Raw genomic sequence first — 25,283 nt, forward strand, 5'->3', positions numbered from 1 at the left:
CAAGAAAATAGGAAGAAAGAAGACTAGCCGGTTCTGCCAGGGTCGGTGGCCCGGATGCTAACGATAGTCCTCGTCTATTATTTTGGATGATAAAATATGAGCCATTTGTAATGGATCCAAAGTGGAAGGAATAACATGGGCTAACATGAACTTCTTAACTCACAATTTTGAGTGTCAAATTACTATTGGATCGTTGCCCAATCATTTTGATCCAATTCGCATGATTACTATGTGCAATTCTGTTTTCCATTTACCTTTTCTTTCCCGTCAGATGTTGCAAAGTGCAAACTTAGCCTCTAATTATTGCAGAAAAAAAAATCACCCATTGCATGCAATGTTTGAAACTCGCACCGGACAGTGACTTGAAAGAATTTAAAAGTCAAGAATCAGTGGGTTCGACCGGTTGAGTCGAGAGGAGAACCTGAGATCTAGTTGGAAGAAAGGTTGGGTTGGGTGGTAAGATAGGAGGATTGTAAGTAAGTCTTAAATTCAAAACCTTCCATTTATCAAAAATAAAAAAAAAAATGAGATCCAAATGATGACATAATAATAATGTCATAAATATAAATTAATTATACATAAATACATATATATATACACACATACACACACATAAGTGTGTGTGTACATGCATACACACACACGTATGTATGTATGTATGTATATATATATATATAATAATATAGAAAATACCCCTTGACTTGGCATACTTTGATGAGTTTACACCTAACACAAAGGATTCATACAACAAAGGAGGCAAGAAATGTGACCTGGAAATGAATCTGGGTGAATTTAAAATTTCTTGAAATATAAATACTAAAAAGTGTTAGGACATGAAGAGCAAACCATCAAGTAAAGCGTAGTCCCTTTCTCAGCCATCTTCTTCGCCGGCATCATATTTTTCTTTCATGTAGTTTGTCAATCACAATTTAATTACTTTGACCCGTTCAAACCCGCTCATTAACTTTACATGAGTCTAAATAGGTATCCAATTAAACCCATTTAATTGGTGGGTAGTGTATTGACTTGACTCACTCATTTATATTCATTTAAAAATAATTATAAATTTAAATTCAAGGAGATAAATTTGAATTTTCTATCAATCTAATAACAATAAAATACCATTATTTCTTGTCAAACAGCATGCAACAAAATAAAAAATAATTAAAATTTCAAATGAGTCATAAATGGGTAATTGAGTATACCCATACCCATTTATTAAATGAGTATAAATGAGTTGATCCAATGATATCCATTACCCAAGTTGACTTACCCAAATTCGACAAAATCATCTATTTTGACACCTCTACTTTTATGTCACCGTTCTTTAACTAGAGAATGAATGCACATACATACCAAGACGAGAGCACATACATGCACGCCCAAACACAGAGAATGTGTGTTCATACCTTTTCACTAATAATAATAAAAAAGCTTTCTATATCATTCTTTTATAGGACCTTGTTGTACTACTATGAGTATTTGAGCCTCTAACTTTACTTCTTTTTAAGCCAAAAAAAAAAAAAGACTAAAGAATGGAGAAGTATATTAGTAAAGATTTAGAAGGATCTAGGAAAAAAAATTAATGGTTTGCCAAAAGTTTTTATTGTTTCTCTTTTCTAGTCTTTTACAGCTTAGAACCAAGCATAGCGCACATATCAACACATAAATCCTTCATATGACAAAATGGATTAATCACGCTTTACCCCCTGAACATATAGGGCAGTCACACTTTTTCTTAAATTTTTTTTTTCTAGCAGGGAGAGGTAGGATATACACACTTTGCCTCCTATAGGATAGTCACACTTTTTATTTTAAATTTTTTAAGTAGGGAGAGGTGAGAAACATATAGGGTAGTCCCACTTTTTATTTTTATTTTTTTTAATAAGAAGATGTGAGATTTGAGAAGATGAGAGGTGGAAAAAAGATTAGAGTCCAAAACCTCTAAGTTTTGGGGTTTCAACTTAGCCATTGGATTAAGTAGTCACACTTGACTACCCTCAACTTAGAAAATATACCTGACTTGACTATTCAAAGGTTGGCAGCAATAGCATCATCAAAAAAAAATGTGATAAAATGACACCATACAAAATTAGGATTAATCATAATTTGCCTCCCTAACTTCGGACTTAATAACACCATACAAAATTAGGTATCATAATTGTGTAATAGCATCATATATTGTAATTATTAAAACTCTGAAGTGCTCTAATAGAAATTATAATTCATCATAATTGATATTGCTAGTCACGTGAAAGCAAGTTTTCTTGTTTGTATTGCATTTTTTGTTTAACAAAATGCCTCGTTTCTTATTTCAGAGAAAATATTCTAAGTATAAAAAACGTATCCATGCTATTTTGATCTTATCAAAACCACAATTTTGTCAATTTATGTTTATATCTCATTCATCGCTATCTTTTGGAACAAAAATTTTGACAAAAAGCAAAGTGAAATATTTAGTTGGCATAATGAATTGTTGGCATAATTGATATTAATTATTGATGAAATGAATTGAATTGGTTGTTCTTTTTCTGGTTTAATTCGGCAGAATCACTGCAATTCAAAGAATGTTTCTTTATATGCTGAAGTTGGAGCCTCAGGTCCCTGGTTCGAACCTTGCTGCCAGCAAGTTGCTGAGGGTGGTGAATAGTCTGCGGGGTCCACTCCCTGCGGGACACACCTAAAAAAAAAAAAAAGAATGTTTCTTTATAACTGTTAACATAATTCTTATTAATTATTTAAGAAATGCAATGTAATCTGTCCATTTGTTAGTGTCAAGAGCAATATCGATATTACAAAAACCAAAACCAGGTTTTACTTATGCTTACACTTAAGACTCATCGTGATTTTTATATAGTAATTGATTAGAGCTCATACTTTTACCATTGAACGCTAGTTTAGACAAATGCAACATAAGTTTTCGAAAGAAGCACATAACAAGCAAAAGTAACCCAAGAAAGATTTAAACAGACCTGAAAGCAGGCATTTTAACACCTTAAAGAATTGCGTCCAAAATGAAAAATAACATCATAAATTCTGGACAACACAATTCAAATTATGTAATCTTAACTATGTACCAAACTCAAAGCATAACTCCACCTCATAACACTTGTCCATCTACAAAAGAAATGATTCAATGAAAGAGACACAGTACTGCTGCAAGTCCAAAATCAAATCCAACTACCCAAATCGTTTCTCTCATTCAAAAGAAAACTTGCTTTCCAATACCATAACTTTTTGAAACTATATGAAGGAACTCTTTGGGATTCTCGTCTTTTTCCTTACTACCGCTTGTGTAATCACTCTCATTTTCATCTTCTTCCTCAAAGTCTCCATAATCAACCTCATGCATATCAAATCTACAGTCACCTTTCACAAGTACAGTCATCCTCCACTTTTCTCATTGTCACTGTAATCGGAATCCGATTGATATTCCAAAATAATAGGAGGGCCAAACACTTGTCCTTAACATCAAGCTAATATACAAAGGAATCCCCAGCCGCATTAAGTGGTTTTGTGCCATAAAGGTCAAATGGTTCTATATTTATCCAATCCGAGTAGAGAAAATGGAGGTGATGATGAAACTCTTGAGACGTTTAATAGTAACTCCCCAATTTACTAGATACGATCCAATTCTTCTTCTCCTACGAAATTCTACCACCAACCAATCATCTAAGAGAACTCAAGCCATGCTAGTGGATCAATATCCAAACTAATTTAAGTTCCCATTTTTTTTTTCCAACATAATGGATCAATATAACTAATAGTATAATTTGGCCATGCTTAAAATACATATACATAGGAGATAAGACTTAACTCTTTTCCAATATATTCTATTGTCTACATATTATAGCAAGAGAGACGTATCCCTTTGGTGCACTGAAGTCCATAGAAAGCATAGGATAATGATGGACACATTAGATATGCTCCATCCCGTGAAGTTTGCTCATCTTTTTGGCCATATAAGTTGATGGATCAATCTTGTTTTTAGTCTTTTGTTGTAGGCAGATGAGTGACATGTATACCCCACGTTTATATGATCTACCTATACATTGATGAGATCATCGTTCATGCCAATCTCCACAATCTGTCCATCCTAGAAACTATCTGTCACATCCATATATTGGACATAAAAACCTGATTTGCTATATTAATGTGGGTATATCCAGCAAGTTATGTGAGCATCTTGATCAGCTTTTTCACATTCTGTATCTAGTGTAATCGCGAACAAATAGAGGATGAGAATTTTAGTGTTGTCTGTCGACGCTTTTAGTATGAGAATAAACTGCTTCTTTCTCCAAAGACAATTGAAACCCATTTTCTCTAACCTATGTCAATTAACATGTTTGTGCTTTAGCAATCTATCATAAATTGATTAGTAGGAAAAAAAGTAAACAAATTTAATTAATAAATCTTGTAATCAATTTTTTTTTTTTTTGTCAAGCATCATAAATTCATTTCATTTCATAAACTTGATAGTACAAGATTGGATACATCAGAAATTCTTCCTTTGTAATCATTTTGTGCACTCTCATGGAGCCACATGGGAAAGCACTCTTCCCATTCCACATTTTTATTGAGCTTTACTGCAAACTTTGCTAAACTATGTGCACAACTGTTTCCAGCTCTATGGACAAAAGAGAAAGTACATTTTGCAAACAAACATCTCATATTTGCAATGTCCTCAAGGATGATATCTACCCTCGTCCACCTCCTTGCAGTCAGATTGGAATTCTACTGCCTTCCAGTTTGCTTCTCGAGCCATTTGCATTCCCATCTGAATTGCTGCTACTTCCTCCACTTGTGGCTCGCTAGTTTTGAGTGCAGTTCTTGCCCAAGCTTTTATCAGTTTGCCTTCTGCATTTCTAGCCACAGCACCCATGCCTGGTCTCCCCATGTTATGTGAAAAAGCAGCATCTATGTTTATCTTTATCAGTCCCCCTGATGGTGGATTCCATTTCCATCTATTGCTTGAGTTTGTTGTTTGTTGAATGAACTCTCCAGCTGTATCTTTTTGGGCTTCTATGTACTCATCCCACTCTACTATAGCTTGCTGTGCTGACTTCCTTGGATCTGCATCTTTTGCATCAAAAGCTTTCCAGTTTCTTGCCTTCCATATTTGCCATAAGATATTTACGTTGAGAGCTATGTGCTCTTGTCCTTGATTCCTTTGTTTTACTCCTAATATCCCTTCCCACCACCTTACAAAATTGCTTCTCATATCCTTCAAGCCATCCCATTGCAATGGTGCTAGTTTCCAAGTGGTTTCAACATTTTGGCAGAAGAACATATGCTCGATTGTCTCCACCTCTTCCCCACAGCTTCTACACATTGGACTGCCTTTACCTGTCCTCTTACTTATTTGTTCATTCACTAGCAGGCTATGATGTAGACACCTCCAGATGAAATGCTTTAATTTGTGTTTCATCTATAAGGACCATACACTCTTCCAGATTTTTGAGCTCTGTTGGTCATAGCTGGTGCTCCCAATATTTGTTTGCATCCTTCCCATCTGCTGCTTCTGACTTGCTTCCATTGCTGCATCATATGCTGACTTCACAGTGAATAAGCCTGATTTGGTGTATCTCCAGTACAGTCTATCTTGGCAGCCTGTGGTGCTTATTGGAATAGCTTTTATCTTTTGGATATCCTCCTCTATAAACCAACATTTTAGAGTTGCCTAGTTCCATTCTCCCTCCGTGATCAGTTCAACTGCTTTCCTGATCATGCATTGTGGATCTCTTCTAGTTTTTAACCTTCTATCATCACTCCCTGGTATCCAGTTATCCTGCCAAATATCAATTGTTTTCCCATCACCTACTCGCTTTCCTATCCCTTTTGTCAACAGTTTCCTGGTTGCCATTATGCTTTTCCAGATCCAAGAGGCTGCTTTTGGGGGATTCTTATTCCAGTTCTGTGGTTTTGCTAGATATTTGGCCTTCATCACCTTACTCACAAGCAGATTCGGATTTATGAGTATTCTCCACAATTGCTTGGCCAGGAGTGCTTCATTGAATTTCTTCAAGTCTCTGAATCCCAGACTACCCTACCTTTCACCTGAGACATTTTTTTCCAACTAGTCTAGTGCATTTTCCTTTCATTCTCTCCACTGCCCCACCGGAAAGCAGCTATCATCTTACTTATGTCCTTACACAACACTTTGGGAATCTTGAAGTATGACATGGTATAGGTGGGAAGTGCCATTGCCACAGATTTGATAAGGGTCTCCTTTCCTGCTGGACTTAACAGGTTTCTCTTCCATCCTTGGAGCTTGTCCTTACCTTTTGTTTGATGTAGCCAAATACCTGTTGCTTAGATCTACCTATCAGCATAGGTAGTCCTAGATATTTCCCACTTGCCGCTTCCTTCATATTCCCCAGTTCGGCACAGATGTTCTTTCTCATCTCCTTGCTTGTGTTTTCACTAAAGAACACAACAGATTTTTCATAATTGATGGCCTGTCCTGAAGCTCTTTCATAGATAGCAAACATCCCTTTCATTTATTCAGCTTCCTAGATGCTAGCTTTACAGCAAAAGAGAGAGTCATCAGCAAAAAGTAAATGAGACAATTTTGGACATTCCTTCCCCACTTGGACACCTGTTATAGCTTTTTTTTGTATTCTCTAGTTCATCAAGTTGGACAGCCCCTCAGCACAGATAAGGAACAAGTAAGGGGATAGGGGATCTCCTTGTCTTATACCCCTCTGTGGTTTGATGTATCCCACCTTTTGGCCATTGACATTAAAAGAATAAGCTGCAGTAGTGACACAGTTTAGGATCCATTTTACTCAGGTGGGACAGAAACCCATTTTCATCATCATTCTCCCTAGAAACTTCCATTTCACTCTATCGTAGTATAGTGGTGAGTATTCCCGCCTGTCACGCGGGTGACCCGGGTTCGATCCCCGGCAACGGCGCCAAAAATTGACAGGTGCCGAACCTGTGCAATAATAAATACCTACTCGAGAAAAATACAGATTTTGTATATAGCGGTGAGTAGGGTCGAATCCACAGGGACTGGGGATAATTCGTTTCTTCTAGAGTCCAAAGTATGGGGGGTTTTTGGATTAAATACTAACTAAATAAATTAAATGCAGAAAGTAATTAATTAAAAGAAATAATTAGAGAAACTCTAGCCAAGGGTACACATCAGAAATGGTTCATGCACTGATCATTGATGCAGGAATAATTCCAACATTTATTAACAGATTAGTTATAGTTGTCATGCACGCGATAAACAACCAACCCTTCCTTAATTTATTGATAGCTAAGGTACGACCGTTAGCTATTTCCCTAACCCAAAAACAACCCCAGGTACGACCGTAGGATTTAATTTCTAGGTTGCATTAATAATTAGAAAGGCCCAATCCTGACTAACAAACACGCTACGAGGGTTTATTTAAGCCAGATCAAATATTCCCCTGACACAATTCCAATTATGCCAGTTGCTACTGGGATAGAGATAACGAACAATTACGGATTCAATTACCCCTATATAGCAAAATAGCCTGTATGAATAATTAATTATTGCGCACTAATCAATCATCCACACGCACTATAACGGTTAAAAGCAGGAAACATATGAATACCAATAAATGAAGGAGGCAATTAAAATAAATTAGATCTCACAGTAATTATTGAACCAAATCTTCAGTTGTCCCCTTGACTAGAAACACTTAACCATGCCTCATGAGAAAATCTCCCCGTTGGGGAATATTGTCGAACACCTGGCGTGTGTCAGAGGCCAGTCTAAGGAAAGAAAGAAAAGAAACTAAAACTAAACTAAGAACTATTGATTGATCACCTCCCGTAGGTTTTGTCTTCTTTTTAAAGCCAAAGGCAAATGACTCATGCTATCTAGTGGTCCCCACATCCAATTCAAAGTCTTGTACGTTTCTTTTCCTAGAGTCCAAATGACTCATGCTTCTTATCCGTGGTCCCCGCACATGTGGACAAAACCTCCAAAGTACTTGTTGTTCCAAATCTCTCTACGTTGCTTTCTTTGAAAAGCCCAAATGACTAAATGCCTTGCACTAGCTTGTGGTCCCCACCAATTCAAGAGTCCAAGGTCCTTAGAAGTCTCCATTTTCCCATAAAAGTCCCTCCTTTTTGGTAATTTTCTGCTTTGTTCCTGAAATTAAACCCCAATACCAAATATAAGTAAATATTAATAATTAAAACAATATTTGGCAAGAATAAAAGGGGAAATTAACAATAAAATTACTAATAATTAACACCCTATCAATTCCCCCCGCACCTAAATCATGCTTGCCCTCAAGCATGGGAACAACAATTGAACACCAAAATTTGACCATGGCTGTTACTCTAACTACCATATTGCCAAGACACCAAGAAAATCATATATCAAGCGACACAGGTCAAGATCCAAGAAAAATCACCCCGGTTAGCATCTGAACTACCAACTCCTCCAATTTAAAGCAAACTAATCTAAGAAAAAGGAATGGTTGCTCACATTTATCAGCAAATGGTCCAACTATTAACCAAAATCTCGACATTAAGATCCATAATTCGGCAAGCTGACTAACACAACCTTCACTTTTTTTTTAGCACATTTTTCTACTTTTTTTTTTTTTTGTTTTGATTGATTTTTTTTTCTCTTTTTTTTTTGTTTTGATTCTTTCTTTTTTTTTTCAATAGTAACAAAAGACTTAGTCGCTAGCCATTTAAGCCTTTTGACGCGAACTCCAACATTGGCCAGATGAAAGAGCCCGGTTACTCAGATTCTATCGCCACGTGACCACGTACTCATAGGAATTACTACCTTTTGACGCGAGAATCAACACTTTTAGGTGCAGATCCCCGGTTACTCAGTAGTAACTAATAGCGGAGTACAGTCAAGTTTATTCATAGCTAAAAATAAAAAAAAAACTCAATATAACACAAGAATCAAAAGAAAACTTGCATCAGCTAGCCTCATGTTCAAACATGGAGAACTAAAGTTAATAACCGGACCAATTCACATGAAAATGCCAATAATCATTCCCTATGTCTAGGAAAGTTAACCAAAAATTATAAGAGCCACATAATCACTGATATTCACCAAAGGAATGCTCTTGGATTCAACCACATTAACTCGACACATTTTTATTATTAAAACTTGGCAAAAGTAGAAATAGGGGCAACAATCCAACATCAAATTTGGCAGTCATAGGAGAGCTAGACAGATAAATGACAAAATGTAAACGAAAACTAGACAAATAACAGACTAAAAATAAAAGAAAAATATCTGAAAACTAAGAACTAGGAAAAGAAACTAGCACAGCTGTCCCCCCCCACACCTAGATCCTACATTGTCCTCAATGGAGGGAATAAAACAATTAAAGTGAAGAGGACAAAGAAACTTCCCTCTCGAGTGGCTAAGGGTATTTGGCAGCTGCGGAGGGAAACCAATGTGGTGAAGTACATGCCCCAGTTCTGAGACATCATAACTCAATTCAACCAGCAAATGCACAACTCTGTCCACCCAAAATCTCAACAAAGTCTCCAAGTGGATAGTTAATTTTCAACTCAGAAGCGGCAATTCCAGCAATAGCAGTATAGAAAGTAGACAATAACCACACAATCACAAGTTTTTCCTTTTTAATCAGGCAGCCAACCAATTGGAAATAACAAATGCTAATCAAAATACCCCAACCAGTACCACTGGTGCAAAACGTAGTCCAAAATCAATGAAATAGATATAACAGAGCAGAGTAAATGCTACCTATGGCCCCCAATGCATCAGCTAACAGTAGAAACTATACAATGCCACACTCGCAACAGATACTCCAACAAAGGCAGCAAATGAACTCAATTGCAACGACTACGGAAGGCAAGTGAAATCAAGAGACTAAACACACCCAGTAAACCAAAATTAGTTAACCAACTTCAAGAAGCGATACAGGGGTCACAATGCCCTTCCGATTCAACAAACAACCCAGAAATTTGCGCTACTACAGTCCTAACAATTCAAGCAATACGCTCCAATATTTATCCAGTAACCAGTGAATAATTCCGAATCTCCAAAGAAAGTCAACATAGGGCTAAAAGTATAATGGACAAAGCAATCAGCGGGACCCCAGATTTATAATAGAATATCTCGTGAAGCAGCATTGGAAACAATGGACAGACCACTCCCAACAATTGAAGTAAATTCGTCCAATTTCAACAGGCAACACAAATGCCACAAATTCCACCCAATTCAACTACAGGAATCATCCAATCACCCCAAAATTGCAACAAGTGGCTCCAGATGGCCAATTAAATCCACAACTTCACCCACCCCAAAAGAATTAGCAATTCCAAGCTAGAATAATCTAACCAGTACCACTGGTGGAAATCACCCAAATATGCATAAGCTACTACCAAATATCACCGACTAACACTGAGAAATTGGGGGGCAAGTGTCGAATACCTCCACTGGGACTACCCCAGGCGGCAGACAGAGAAGCGGCGTTGAAGTTGGTGGTGGATGGCTGCGTCCGTGCGCAGAGCATGGCTGCTAGACAGAGGCTGCTGCACGTGCCTGTGGGCTCGTCGCCACTTGCGGAGGGAGTCGCGTGGGGCTTTAGCAGTGGCGGCGCAGAGGCTGGGCCGCGGCTTGGTGGCGCGCCGGGGTCGCGGGCTGCGCGCGATCTGGTGGAGAGCAGCGGAGAGCAGCGGCGGGGCGCGCGATTGAGTTGAGGAAGAGGGTGGTGCGCGGTGGAGTTTGAGATGGCGGTGGGCACGAGCGGCGGACAGAGCGAACAGAGGAGAAGAAAGAAAGAAAAGAGAAAGAAAGAAAAAGAAAGGAAAGAAAGAAAAGAAAAGAAGGGAAAAAAAACTTTTTTTTTTGTTTGTTTTTGTTTTTTTTTTTTTGTTTTTGTTTTTGTTTTTTTTTTCTTTGATAATTGAGAAACCTAGCTACGGTCGAAAAAATTTCTCTTTTTTTTTTTTTTTTTTAATCCTTACCTTTCCCGCGAACGTGACGCGGGCACGTCATGAGGGCAAGAGAGCTCCCAAAAGTTTCAGAAATTCCTGATCGTGAGCTTCCTGCACGTTATCACGCGGGCGCGTCATGACTGAAGGGCACCTATAAATCAGTAAAAACGAAAACTGAAACCCAAAATCAGTCGAATTCAAGGAAAAACATATTTAAACTAACAAATAAAATCAAACAAACAACTAAAAGAAATTGGGTTGCCTCCTAAACCTTTCTTTAATGTCTTTGGCTAGACATTATCACGTTTTGCTCATGGCGGATAAAATCTAGTAGCTCGTCTTAATGCTTCATCCTCTATATAGTTCTGATAACCCTCGTAAATAGAATAATCCTTGAGCACACGAGCTACGGTCTTCCATGGATTAGTTGATGGTGCCAAATAATCAAGCAGTGATCTCAATTTTTCCTCCACCCCTCCATCAAAAGCACTCAACGGTTCAGGATATTTGACCATAGCTACTCTTAACTTATTTCTGCCATGAGACTCAAAAACTTCCGGTATAACAAAATCAATCTCCTTAACAGAAATCATGGAATAAGAGTTAAGAAAATGCGGGTTAGGGAGTGGAGGTAGTGTCACCACATTTGATGATTCTTCACTGGATTCTTTCACTTCAATGGGTTGCGGTTGGGGTTCCATTTCTTCATTTTCGGCTTCTTTTTCAACTGCAACTGTAGATTTCTCATTTTGACATTCTTGCATCTCCTCATCCTTGTCCTTAGGGATCACAGGCTCAGGCCCTTGAATCTCTTTCCCACTCCTTAGGGTCATTGCGCTCACGTTCTTCGGATTCAACTCCGGTTGAGATGGCAGCTTCCCTTGGTTCTGGGACTCCAAACGGTTCATTCTGGTGGCCAATTGACCTATCTGATTCCTTATGTCCTGCATTTCGGAGTCCGTCTCTTGCTGATTTTGCATAATAGCTGCCTCCGTCCTTTGCTGATTTTGCGCCATGGTTGTCATCATTTGTTTCAGCATCTCCTCCGTAGATGAACCAGATTGAGGGGGCGGAGGTGGTCGGGGTTGGTATTGCTGCTGGTACCCGGGCAAGGACGATGGTTGTTGAGACTCTTGCTGTTGAAAATCCAATGGCCCGATCGCATAATCAAAACTGAAATTATCCCACCATCCTTGATCATACCCGTTTGAATAAGGGTCATACTGCATTTGATATTGGGGTGGAAAATCTCCGAAAGTATCAATTGGAGCACTTAGATTGTCTTGAAATGCGGGGCATGTGTCAGTTGAATAACCTGAGTCAAAATAAGTTCCACAATTTGCAACAGCCTATTGATCATTAGGAAAAACATGAGTCTCATAACCCCATTCAGGAACAAAGTCCGGTCTATCATCAAAATATGGAATGCTAGCAGCCATAAACTATATAAAAAAAAATGAAAACAAGATGAACTTAAAAAGAAACAAATAACTAGCGCCAGTCCCCGGCAACGGCGCCAAAAATTGACAGGTGCCGAACCTGTGCAATAATAAATACCTACTCCAGAAAAATACAGATTTTGTATATAGCGGTGAGTAGGGTCGAATCCACAGGGACTGGGGATAATTCGTTTCTTCTAGAGTCCAAAGTATGGGGGGTTTTTGGATTAAATACTAACTAAATAAATTAAATGCAGAAAGTAATTAATTAAAAGAAATAATTAGAGAAACTCTAGCCAAGGGTACACATCAGAAATGGTTCATGCACTGATCATTGATGCAGGAATAATTCCAACATTTATTAACAGATTAGTTATAGTTGTCATGCACGCGATAAACAACCAACCCTTCCTTAATTTATTGATAGCTAAGGTACGACCGTTAGCTATTTTCCTAACCCAAAAACAACCCCAGGTACGACCGTAGGATTTAATTTCTAGGTTGCATTAATAATTAGAAAGGCCCAATTCTGACTAACAAACACGCTACGAGGGTTTATTTAAGCCAGATCAAATATTCCCCTGACACAATTCCAATTATGCCAGTTGCTATTGGGATAGAGATAACGAACAATTACGGATTCAATTACCCCTATATAGCAAAATAGCCTGTATGAATAATTAATTATTGCGCACTAATCAATCATCCACACGCACTATAACGGTTAAAAGCAGGAAACATATGAATACCAATAAATGAAGGAGGCAATTAAAATAAATTAGATCTCACAGTAATTATTGAACCAAATCTTCAGTTGTCCCCTTGACTAGAAACACTTAACCATGCCTCATGAGAAAATCTCCCCGTTGGGGAATATTGTCGAACACCTGGCGTGTGTCAGAGGCCAGTCTAAGGAAAGAAAGAAAAGAAACTAAAACTATACTAAGAACTATTGATTGATCACCTCCCGTAGGTTTTGTCTTCTTTTTAAAGCCAAAGGCAAATGACTCATGCTATCTAGTGGTCCCCACATCCAATTCAAAGTCTTGTACGTTTCTTTTCCTAGAGTCCAAATGACTCATGCTTCTTATCCGTGGTCCCCGCACATGTGGACAAAACCTCCAAAGTACTTGTTGTTCCAAATCTCTCTACGTTGCTTTCTTTGAAAAGCCCAAATGACTAAATGCCTTGCACTAGCTTGTGGTCCCCACCAATTCAAGAGTCCAAGGTCCTTAGAAGTCTCCATTTTCCCATAAAAGTCCCTCCTTTTTGGTAATTTTCTGCTTTGTTTCTGAAATTAAACCCCAATACCAAATATAAGTAAATATTAATAATTAAAACAATATTTGGCAAGAATAAAAGGGGAAATTAACAATAAAATTACTAACAATTAACACCCTATCAATCCATTTTACTCAGGTGGGACAGAAACCCATTTTCATCATCATTCTCCCTAGAAACTTCCATTTCACTCTATCGTAGGCCTTGGATAAATCCAGTTTTAGGGTCATGAAACCATTTCTACCTGTTCTCTTATTTTTCAAGAAATGAATCAGTTCCTGGGCTAGGATAACATTGTCAGGGATGTGTCTACCAAGGCAAAAGCAGATTGGGCATAGCTAATGCACTTTGGGATGTCCCTTTTCAGTCTGTTTGCCAACACCTTTGCAATGACTCTATATATGACATGACACAAAGATATAGGTCTTGTAATCAATTGATTAGTAGAAAAAGTACACAAGTTAATCAATAAATCTATACAGGCACAAAAGGAGGTTGGGTTTTTTCATCTAGTAAAATAGAATAGAAACAATATCATCGAACTACACACTATGTAACTACTATTAGTTAATATATCAATAATTATTGGTTACCTTGAGAAGCAAACAGACTCAAGACAAACTATATCTTTCAAAAAATGATACTTTATTTTGATTCAAAACATAAGCTATAAAATGCACAAAACTCATAGAGATAACATACTAGATCAAGGCCAATTCTATAGAGTATAACTCATATGTCTACAGAGTTTATCTCACATAGAGAAGTTACAAAACTGACTACATGTTTCAATACTGCAGAGTTCATCTCTCACATAGAGGAGCTACAATGATGACTATACGTTTTAGTGCAACAAATATGTGTCCTTCAATGGAATTAATTATTCAAAAAAATCTTCAAAATACAGTGAATTGATAAGAATATATTTCACGTGTTTTAAGTGTGTTTTATTATTTAGTTTTGGTGTGTTTTAATTAGTTTTATAGCTAATTAACTAAGATTCTAGTGAAAATCTGCATTTTATGATTTAAGTGGTAGAAATTGCATTTCTATAGATTTTTATGGTAAAAACTTCATGTGTTTATAGGTTTAATGATTCAATCATCAAATGGAGCGATTGGACAAGATAATTGGATGATCGATGATGGATTAAAGTGATAAAAAGCGAATATGAAGTGAAAACATTCAAAGGAAGAAATGCAAGTGAAGACAGTTTTGACACCTTGTGGTATTTTGGCTATATCTTGAGCTACAGGAATTAGATTGAGGTAATTCTTGAATCATTTTGAAGCAGAGATAGATCTACATTTGGTATGAAGACATCAAAGTCCAGTTCAGTCGTTTCATTGTCAAAAGTCAAAATACAGAAGTGCATTTTCATGGTCAAAAGCTGAAATAAGGTTCTGACCAATCAAGGGTATTTTGGTCATTTTATGGTACACAGGGCTCCAAATTGGATGATTCTTGATGCATTGGAAAGCTAACTCAAATAGCTACAACTTTCATGTTTTACACAAAAGCTAGTTCAGCCTCTAACATCAAGAAAATATCAGTTGAAGTTAGACCAAAAACAGAGCAAGGATGAATTCTGCCCAGAAAAGTGCCAACTTGCAAAGAGTAAAACGCGGGCACTGGCCACGTTTTCTACCCGTGTTTTAGTGGATTTCGGCTGCATCTTGCTCTGAAACTTGTGCTCTTTTCACACAACCTTTTTGACCACTTTTTCTGCAAAGATTTTGGCTAGAAATGATCAGATGATGCATGGAAACTTTGAGAAGCAAACTTAGAAAGTTTCAAGAGTCAAAAATGACAACTAGAAACAACTCATTTGGCTCTTGAATCCTCTATAAATAGAAGCATTTGGAGGACATTTTTACAACTTTGGAAGGCTAGAGAAACTCACCAAAAATGTAGTTTTCACTAAAGTTTCCTTAGTTCATTAGTTAGGGTAGTATAGAGTAGTTAGTGTAGTGTTTCCTTCTTGTATTTATAGTTAGATTTAGAGGAAGATTGGAGGAGCAAAGATGGAGAGTTTGAAGCTCATGTGACAAGGGTGACATCTCTCCTATCACTTTCTCTTTTGTATTTGATTTCATGTTTAGCTATAATACAAGTTTGGATTTGTTTTTCTTCATGTTTTGTTAAAGTTTATGCCTAGAGTATCATTGAACTTGCTATATCTTGTTAGTGATGTTTACTTGGTTATTTGATTGTATTATTTATCACTTTTGCTTGTCTAATCATGATTAACCGGCCATTAGTTGTGATTATCCAAAGATTTTAAGTTTGCAATGAGAATTGGAATTTAACACTAGTTCAAGGAAGTGATAAACCTAGGGAGTACACTCACGAGGGTAGAGGTGCACCTATGTGGATTTAAGTGACTTGTTTCATGTAATTTCATAGAAGAAATGAACTTGTCATTAATTTCATAACCACGAGAGTAGGTATGGCTTAGCTACAAGTATAGTTGATTCACTACGAGAGTAGGTTTCACATACATTAGGAAATTACGCCATAATTAACCAAGATAATAGCATTCACTTAATCGGTAATCTCATTTGCAAGTATAGTAAGGAATTCCATACCTTTAGGACCTTTCTAGTGTTATTTTCATTAATTTTATGTTTATGGTAGTCTAGATAATAAAGGAATTCGAAAAACACCGGTAATTGTCACTCTTCCCTGTGGGATCGACCTTTAATACCCTATACTCACTCAGGATTCGTATACTTGCGATAAATAGCGTGTGGAGTATTTAGGAGTTTATAAATGTAAAACTTGATTGTGGATAAGCTTAATTGTATATGTATACCTCGCGCTCATCATGAATTAACATAAATTATTATTTACTAGGATAGAGAAAGAAATAAAGACTTGGTTCAAGTATTTTACACTTCAAGATCTAGTGATTTTTGGACATGCAATTTGCCAAAAATGAATTCCCTACTTCAAACTCTCAGAAAATGTAACCTCACTACAATGAAAGTTCCTAGACCCTTATCCTCTTATAATTTATTTTTAAGTTAAATTATGGAATAACTATTTTTACTCCAAACTTTATCCTTGTTCGGGATTGATATGGATGAGATGGGCATCCAATTTGCATGAACAAGAATTGTTTAATTAATGTTCTCTATGACATTGAAGCACATAGGCTTTTTATATTAATAGTTATCGAACTACATTTTGTCTATTATAACTTAAGATAATATGACAAACATTCAGGGGTGAAAGTTTTAAAGAAAACCAAGTTGATTACATGTGGATTTATCTTGCCTCTTTCAAGGAAAATACCATGCGCACTTTAAGCTGTCCTTAGTATGCCTTTTATATTTACAACCAAGTTTTGCTCAATCTAAATCAATTTTATCAAGTGTATTGCCTTAAACAATTATGTTATGTAAAATCCACCTATTTTATGCAATACTTTTGAAGATTGATTTTGAGGAAATAAGTTTTGAGGGATAACTTGAGTAAAAATTGATTTTGTTATTCATATTAGCAAGTTTATAAGCAAAAAACTCTTATCTTTGTGATCTAGTTGTAAGCAACTTATACTCATTTTCTTTCTTCATATGGCGGTTATAATACTTAACTTTTTTTATTATATTAAAATACATAGTATTGAATGTTTGTAATTTTAACTTGGCTTCTTTTCCAAATTCTAGTGGCAAAGTGAACTTATATAATCTTTTTAAATTCTAGTATTCATTTTGTTAGATATTTTTCACATATCCTGTCTCTCTATTTATTTTGATTGTTTTAAAGTTAAATTTAAAACAGCCCACCATAATTAGGAGTGAATAGTAAATCACATCCTATATTCATGAAATACATATATTTCCCCTTAAAAGCTAGCTAAAACCATTAGTACGACTAATAGTTTGACTAGAACACTTTCTCATGAGGGTTCATCTTATTCCGTTACTAAAGGATTGCTCTCATAATAAATCCCAGAACATATTTAACCACGAAAAATAATGCTCCTAGAAAATTATTGTTAGAATTGAGATATTAATTGCAAAATGGTACACAGTAAAAGAAAATTAAAGACGTAACAAAAGAAAGAAAAAGAGAAAAATAAATGCACAAAAGGCCATGTGACAATTTCCCTCCAAAAAAAGGTTCTTGAACATATCCATGTTGGTTACTAAGAGGCAATTTGAAGATTTCATGTATACAGGAGGTGAAATGCTACTAATCACTAATTATGGGCCATGTCATGAAATCAAGTTTTGATTTTTATTGAATTTTTTCTATTCTTTGTATGATGAGATTATTACATGACTCGTCAAATTATATTTAGTATAAACTTTTTTATCTCAAGTGATTGAAAATATACAATGTAACTTCCACTTATCTTTATATTTTAATCTTTTGAGCATATGTGGTTGAATTGCAACTCATAAATGAAAAATAGTACTTAACCTCGGAATAAAGATGGTTGATAATATGTGGTTCTTCACCTTACATAGTGATAAGTGAATATTTAACGTACATTTTGTACAGTTTGGCATGAACTTTTGGTATGTTTTGAGAGGATTAAAGCCATATTGGAACTCTTTTTGGTACAAATTGCTTAAGTGTTGTTTAATAATGGAAACTTGCAAAATGAATGGATTAATGCATAAACTTGTGAGATTTTGAAGGTTATCGATGCATGAACCTCACACATATGACTAAGAAGAGGCAGTATTAGTGATGAAAAAAATGAGCAAAGGAATGAGGTACGAAGATGGAGAAAAAAAGAGAAGATGGAAAACAATTTGACGAGGATCCGAGCTCGGATCCATACACACTCATGAGGATCCGAGCCCTCGACTATACTTCTGGAGCAATGGATCCAAGATCAACCGATCCGAGCTCGGATCCATTTGAGAAAGTCCTCGGATCAGCCATGATCCGAGCTCGGATCCAATTGTATCCCTTGGATCCAAGGCCTCGGATCTGCCTCTCTCCTCTGTAACTGGCTCAGTCATTTTTCTTTCTTTTCACACTACTTTCCAGCTATATTTGGCAAGAGAATTCGGTGGCACATGCCTCTGATGCAAAAAGGAGGACAATATGATTTATTGTCTAGTCAAAAACCATTGCTTTTGACTTTCTTAACAAGATTGAGAATTGAGAATCATGAGGGGGTGGAAAAGAGCTTTTATGTTGAGCAACAAAGGAGATGAAGGATATCAGACGGAAGCTAGCATTTTCTTGTAGACATTCTCTCTAGCTAGCAGAATTTGCAAGAGCACTTGGAGACTTCATATTGTAATCATCTAGTACAAGTCATAGCAGATTTTGGGGGCTTCACTATTGACTTGGCTAAGCTTTCTTCTCCTTCTTGTATTTGTAATTTGTGATGTTTTCCATTAATGAAGTTATGAGTTTGATTGTTATATCATTCATGAGTAGCTAAATTTCTATATCTAGGGAGTAGCTAAAACTTATGGCCAAATGATATGAATTGAAGGTGATTTACACTTGTTACATCTTGTATTAACTTGTCTACTTGTGCATGTTTGATTACTTGTTGTTATTTGATCACCAATAGCAGGTTTATAGTTGTTATTACTCAATGAGAATTGGTCATAATAATTGAATAACATGAGTAGAGCTTGAGTTGTAAGTTCATGAGAATAGAAATACATTCAAGTGGATTAAATTTGCATTTCATGCATAAACAAGGGCAGTTTTAGTTTTAATCAAGAGATTAGAGAAACTTAGACTGTTCTAAGCCTTATTATCATGAGAATGAAATTTCAGCAATTTTGGAAATGAATCCCTGGTTAAACAAGAGTAGTAACAAGTGTTAAATTTATTCATTTGGATCTTTTGAACCATAAGTGGAATCTACATCCCTAGATTCAAGTCTTTAGTGAATTTTCTCTATTTGTAACTTGCATTTATTTAATAAGATTGTAAGCAGTAGCATTTATAATATTTCTACTCCAATTGATTTTTAGTCTAAATAATAGAGTAAGTTTAACTTGCTTCTCGTGGGATCGACCCGATACATACCCTATACCACTTGATTGACTGGTATACTTGCAGACAAACGGGTATAAAATCGAAATTAAACTGACACTTACATCAATGCCCGTCAAGTTTTTGGCGCCGTTGCGAGGGAGTGGCAATATTAGGGTCTACTAATCTCTATTAATTTAAACAGCTTTATTTTTCTTATTTAAGTTATTTATAGTTAATTTTGTATTTTAATCAGATTTTGACAATTGAAGCTGCATAATCTCTCTTATTTCTGTTTGTAGTGTATGCACCGGGCATCTCGAAAAGTTGCACCTTTTGATCCATAAATTGAGGGGATACTACGTAGACAAAGGAGGCATACACCGCAGCAAGAGGAACAAGAGGTTTGGCAACCGATAGATGAAATCTTAATAGAGCTACCATTTGAAGAAGAGATGGCAAAAAACGAAGCAAATAGGCGAGCTCTACGAGATTTTGCTCTACCGGAGACACAAGGATCTCAAACAAGCATAGCAAGACCTACGGTAAATGCTAACAATTTTGAAATTAAACCATCACTTATCCAAATGGTTCAACAATCTCAATTTAGAGGTAATGCAGTAGAAGATCCGAACTCACACCTAGTTACATTCTTGGAAATATGTGATACAATTAAAATGAATAAAGTTAGTGATGATGCTATAAGGTTAAAGTTGTTCCCATTTTCATTGAGAGATAATGCTAAAATTTGGCTACACTCTCATGTTCCCAACACTTTCACCACATGGGATGATTTATCAAGAGCATTCTTGAATAAATATTTTCCACCGGGCAAGACTGCTAAACTTAGAATGGATATTACTAGCTTTAGTCAATTGGAAGGTGAATCATTATATGAGGCGTGGGAAAGATTTAGAGATTTGCTTCAGAAATATCCACATCATGGACTGTCCGATTGGCTAATCGTACAAATCTTCTATAATGGTTTATCTTTTTCTACTAAAACTATGATTGATGCTGCTGCAGGTGGAGCTTTAATGGATAAATCACCCCAAGAAGCTCAAAATTTGATAGAAAAAATGGCCGCAAATAACTACCAATGGGCCGATGAGAGAGATAATAAAAGATGTCACGCAGGTATGATAGAAATGGACACTCTCAATATGCTAAGTGCTCAAATGAAGAATGTGATGAAGTTGCTAAGTAGACAAGGTGGAGTTGGTCCAATTTCATCTAATGCACATGTAGCTTGTTGCACTATATGTGGAGGTCAACATGATACTAATGAATGTGTTGATTCTAAGCAGGTGCAATTTGTCAACAATTACAATCGTAATGCTCAAAATAACCCCTACTCGAACACTTATAATCCGGGGTGAAGAAATCATCCAAATTTTACATGGAAAGACCAAGGCAATCAACCAAGGCTAGCCAACCCACCGGGATTCCAACCAAGGCAACCATAAGCTGAAACTAAACCAAGTTGGGAGATTGTGGTGGAAAAACTCGCTAAGGTTACTTCGGACAGATTTGAGCGAGTAGAAGGAAGATTGGACCAACTTACTACAATGTATAAGATTGTAGAGGTCCAAATTGGTCAAATTGCTAGTCCTTTGAACAATCAAAATCAAGGAAAATTACCTAGCAAAATGGAGGTTAATCCTAAGGAGCATGTCAAAGCCATTACTTTTCGTAGTGGTAAACAATTAGAGGATCCTCCAGTGAGTGGAGGTGAGAAAGATGAGAGTGAAAAACATGCACAAAAGAGAAGGAACCAAAAGGTGATTGTGGAGGAAAATAGTGGAGAATCCAAGAGAAAATCAACCATCATCCGCTACCATTTCGATACTTCCTGCAGTTCCATTTCCCCAAAGACTTAAGCAGAATAAGTTTGATAAAGATTTTGAAAAATTTGTTAAAATTTTCAAACAATTGCAAATTAACATTCCTTTTGCCGATGCTATTTTGTAGATTCCTTCATATGCGAAATTTCTCAAGAAAATCATGACTCAAAAGAGAAAGTTGGAAGACTGTGAAACAATAGCATTAACGGAGGAGTGTAGTGCCATCATACAAAATAAGCTACCACTGAAATTGAAGGATTCGGGGAGTTTTTCTATACCTTGCATCATAGGTAACATTGATTTTTCTAAAGTTTTGTGTGATCTTGGTGCTAGTGTATCATTAATTCCTTTAACAGTGGCTAGACAATTAGGTTTGCATGAGTTTAAACGTACTAATATTACTTTGCAACTAGCGGATAGGTCTATTGGATATTCATTGGGAGTGTTAGAAAATGTATTGATCAAAGTTCAAAAATTTATCATTCCACTAGATTTTGTGGTTTTAGATATGGAAAAAGATATATCTATGCCAATTATTCTAGATATACCATTTCTAACTGCTGTAGGTACTATTATTAAGTTTCAAGTAGGTGAAGAAGAGGTATAATTCAATTTGAATGAAATGAAAAAATACCCTTCTTTTACCAATCATGTTTATTCTATTAGCACATTTGATAAACTAACCCAGGAGTTGATGCAAGTCAATTTTGACTTCGATCCTCTTGAGTATTGTTTAATGAGTTTAGCTATGCAAGAGGGAGATTGTGAAGAGTTTGAAGAAGTGGCCAAGTATTTGGATTTTCAAGCACCATATAGAAGGGGTAATGTTTATGAAAGTTTGGGTCATGGTAAAGGGCTTCCATCGCCTTCGGAAATTGAACCTCCAAAATTAGATATCAAATCACTTCCAACTCATCTAAGGTATGAATTTCTGGGAGAAAATAGCATTTTACAGGTAATCATTAGTGCTGACCTTGATAATGAGCAGTGTGCAAATTTGTTAAGAGTTCTAAGAAGGCATAAGAAGTCAATTGGATGGACAATTTCAGACATTAAAGATATAAGTCCTTCTATATGCATGCACAGCATTTTATTGGAGGACAATTGTAAACCGATGGTAGAAACACAAAGAAAACTCAATCCAAACATGAAAGAGGTAGTAAAAAATGAAATTCTTAAGTGGCTTGACGCAGATATAATTTTTCCTATCTCCGATAACATTTGAATCAGTCCAATTCATGTTGTACCAAAGAAAGGTGGAATCACTACAATTATGGGTAAAAATGATGAGATGATCCCATCTAGACTTGTGGTTGGGTGGAGAGTGCGTATCGATTATCGCAAATTAAATGTGGTAACAAGAAAAGATCATTTTTCTTTACCATTTCTTGATCAATTATTGGAGCAAATAGCCGGATACGAATTTTACTGTATTCTTGATGGTTTTTCAGGGTATAACCAAATAGCTATAGTTCTGGAGGATCAAGAGAAGACCACATTCACATGTCCTTTTGACACTTTTTCCTTTAGAAGGATGTCATTTGGTTTATGCAATGCTCCTGCGACTTTTCAACGTTGCATGATAGCTATATTTTTTTATTATATTGGAAAAATTATGGAGATATTTATGGATGCTTTTTCTGTGTATGGGTCATCTTTTGACCATTGTCTTCATAATTTGGATTTGATTTTGTAGTGATGTGAAGAGACAAATCTTGTACTAAATTGGGAGAAATGTCATTTTATGGTAAAAGAAGGAATTGTTTTAGGACACAGGATTTTCTTTAAAGGAATTGAGGTGGATAAAATAAAAATTGAAGTTATCGAGCAATTACCACCTCCAAGCAATGTCAAGGGGATAAGGAGTTTTCTAAGACATGCAGGCTTTTATAGACGTTTTATTAAGGATTTTTCTAAAATAGTAAAGCCAATGTGTGATTTATTAAGTAAAGACACCCCCTTTTTAATTCGATGACAATTGTTTGGTTGCGTTTGAAAGGTTCAAGAAGGAATTGATTTTTGCTCCAATTATAACTTTACCCGATTGGTCCCTACCATTTGAATTGATGTGCGATGCAAGTGACTATGCTATTGGAACAGTTTTGGGGCAAAAGAAAGAAGGAAGGTTGCATGTCATTTATTATGCAAGCAAGTTACTAAATGAGGCACAACTCAATTATGCAACAACAGAAAAAGAGCTATTGGCAGTGATATTTGCTTTAGATAAATTTAGATCTTATTTAATAAGATATAAAGTTATCATATATACGGATCATTCGGCTCTTAAATATTTGCTGCATAAGAAAGACGCAAAACCTAGATTAATTTGGTGGATTCTTTTATTGCAGGAATTTGAGGGTTAATCACATTTTATCCCTTTAAAGAATATCCCATTTCTCAGTTTACCCCCTAATCTTTAATTTTGCTCACTTAACCCCCTTTAGGACAAAATTGCCCTTTCATTATTTTGATTTTTCATTTATTTTGTTTTCCTTTCTTTTATTTCTTTTTCTCTTTCTTCTTTATTTAATTCTTCCTCTTTCTTACAAAAATTTTCACTTTAATGATTGAAATTAAAAAAGAGGAATTGCAGAGATCTATTTTCTCCTTAAATGATTAAAAAAATATTCAAATCACTTTCCTAAAATACAATTTTTTTAGCCTTTCAATTCTTTCAATTTTGGATTTTCCTCTTTCCTTTCTAGTTTCTCATTTTATTCTCAAGAAAATATCATAAGATGAAATTGTTTTCCTTTCTTTTATTTCTTTTTCCCTTTCTTCTCTCTTTCATCCTTCCCAATAGAAATTCAATTACAACGAAAATATTTGTTTTGAGTTTGTAATTGTATATTTCTGGGTGAAGGTTTAAAAGGCATCAAAAACTAATTTAGAGTTTTTGTATGATGTCACGTGTCACAAATTTCAATTGATGATTATTAATTAGGTCACAATTTCATCTTAAGATATTTTCTTGGGAATAAAATGAGAAACTAGAAAGGAAAGAGGAAAACCCAAAATTAAAAGAATTGACAGGCTAAAAAAATTGTATTTTAGGAAAGTGATTTGAATTTTTTTTTAATTATTTAAGAAGAAGATAGATCTCTGCAATTCCTCTTTTTTAATTTCCATCATTAAGGTGAAGTTTTTTGTGGGAAAGAGAAAGAATTAAATAAAGAAGAAAGAGAAAAAGAAATAAAAGAAAGGAAAACAAGGTAAATGAAAAGTCAAAATAATGCAAGGGCAATTTTATCCTAAAGGGGATTAAGTGAGCAAAATTAAAGATTAGGGGGTAAACTGAGAAATGGGGTATTCTTTAAGGGGATAAAATGTGATTAACCCGGAATTTGATGTGGAAATACGAGACAAAAAGGGAAAGGAGAATCTCGTGGCGGATCATCTATCATGCTTGAAATATATTCCAGTCAATGAACAAGTTCCTATCCAATAAAATTTACCTGATGAGTTTGTCCTAGTAATTATCAATTCTCCATGGTATGCAGATTTTGCTAATTATTTGGTAAGTGGGGAGGTTCCAAAGGGATTTAATTATCATCAAAAGAAGAAATTCTTGCATGATGTCAAAAGTTACTTTTAGGAGGAACCCTTGTTATATAAACATTGTGCCGATGGTATGGTGTGCAGATATATTCCCGAAGATGAGGTATATAATATTTTATATCACTGTCATAACCTTGAAACAGGTGGTCATTTTAGCACTTCAAAGGCTGTGACAAAGGTATGGCAATCAGGGTTTTATTGGCCAACTATGTACCGAGATGTTAGGGAATATGTTAAAAGTTGTGATGCATGCCAAAGAACTGGAAATATATTTCAAAAA

At 35.8% G+C, this 25,283-nt stretch overlaps 1 protein-coding gene, 1 long non-coding RNA gene and 1 other non-coding gene across 3 annotated transcripts; all 3 read right to left on the minus strand.

Moving 5' to 3' along the window:
• Positions 1-4,684: 4,684 nt before the first annotated feature.
• On the minus strand, positions 4,685-5,332 carry LOC140007678 (uncharacterized). The gene has a single exon (XM_072050711.1). The coding sequence runs from the start codon at positions 5,330-5,332 to the stop codon at positions 4,685-4,687; it is 648 nt and encodes a 215-aa protein (XP_071906812.1).
• A 2,753-nt stretch (positions 5,333-8,085) lies between these two features.
• Positions 8,086-8,322, minus strand: LOC140007402 (uncharacterized). Its single transcript, XR_011814713.1, has 2 exons — positions 8,258-8,322; positions 8,086-8,131 (listed from the first exon to the last, which is right to left on the minus strand). It is a non-coding gene; the product is annotated as an uncharacterized lncRNA (long non-coding RNA).
• A 12,121-nt stretch (positions 8,323-20,443) lies between these two features.
• On the minus strand, positions 20,444-20,550 carry LOC113691201 (small nucleolar RNA R71). Its single transcript, XR_003448613.1, has one exon. It is a non-coding gene; the product is annotated as a small nucleolar RNA R71 (small nucleolar RNA).
• Between the last annotated feature and the right edge of the window lie 4,733 nt (positions 20,551-25,283).

The sequence above is a fragment of the Coffea arabica genome, chromosome 5c (assembly GCF_036785885.1).
Source record: "Coffea arabica cultivar ET-39 chromosome 5c, Coffea Arabica ET-39 HiFi, whole genome shotgun sequence".
NCBI lineage: Eukaryota > Viridiplantae > Streptophyta > Magnoliopsida > Gentianales > Rubiaceae > Coffea > Coffea arabica.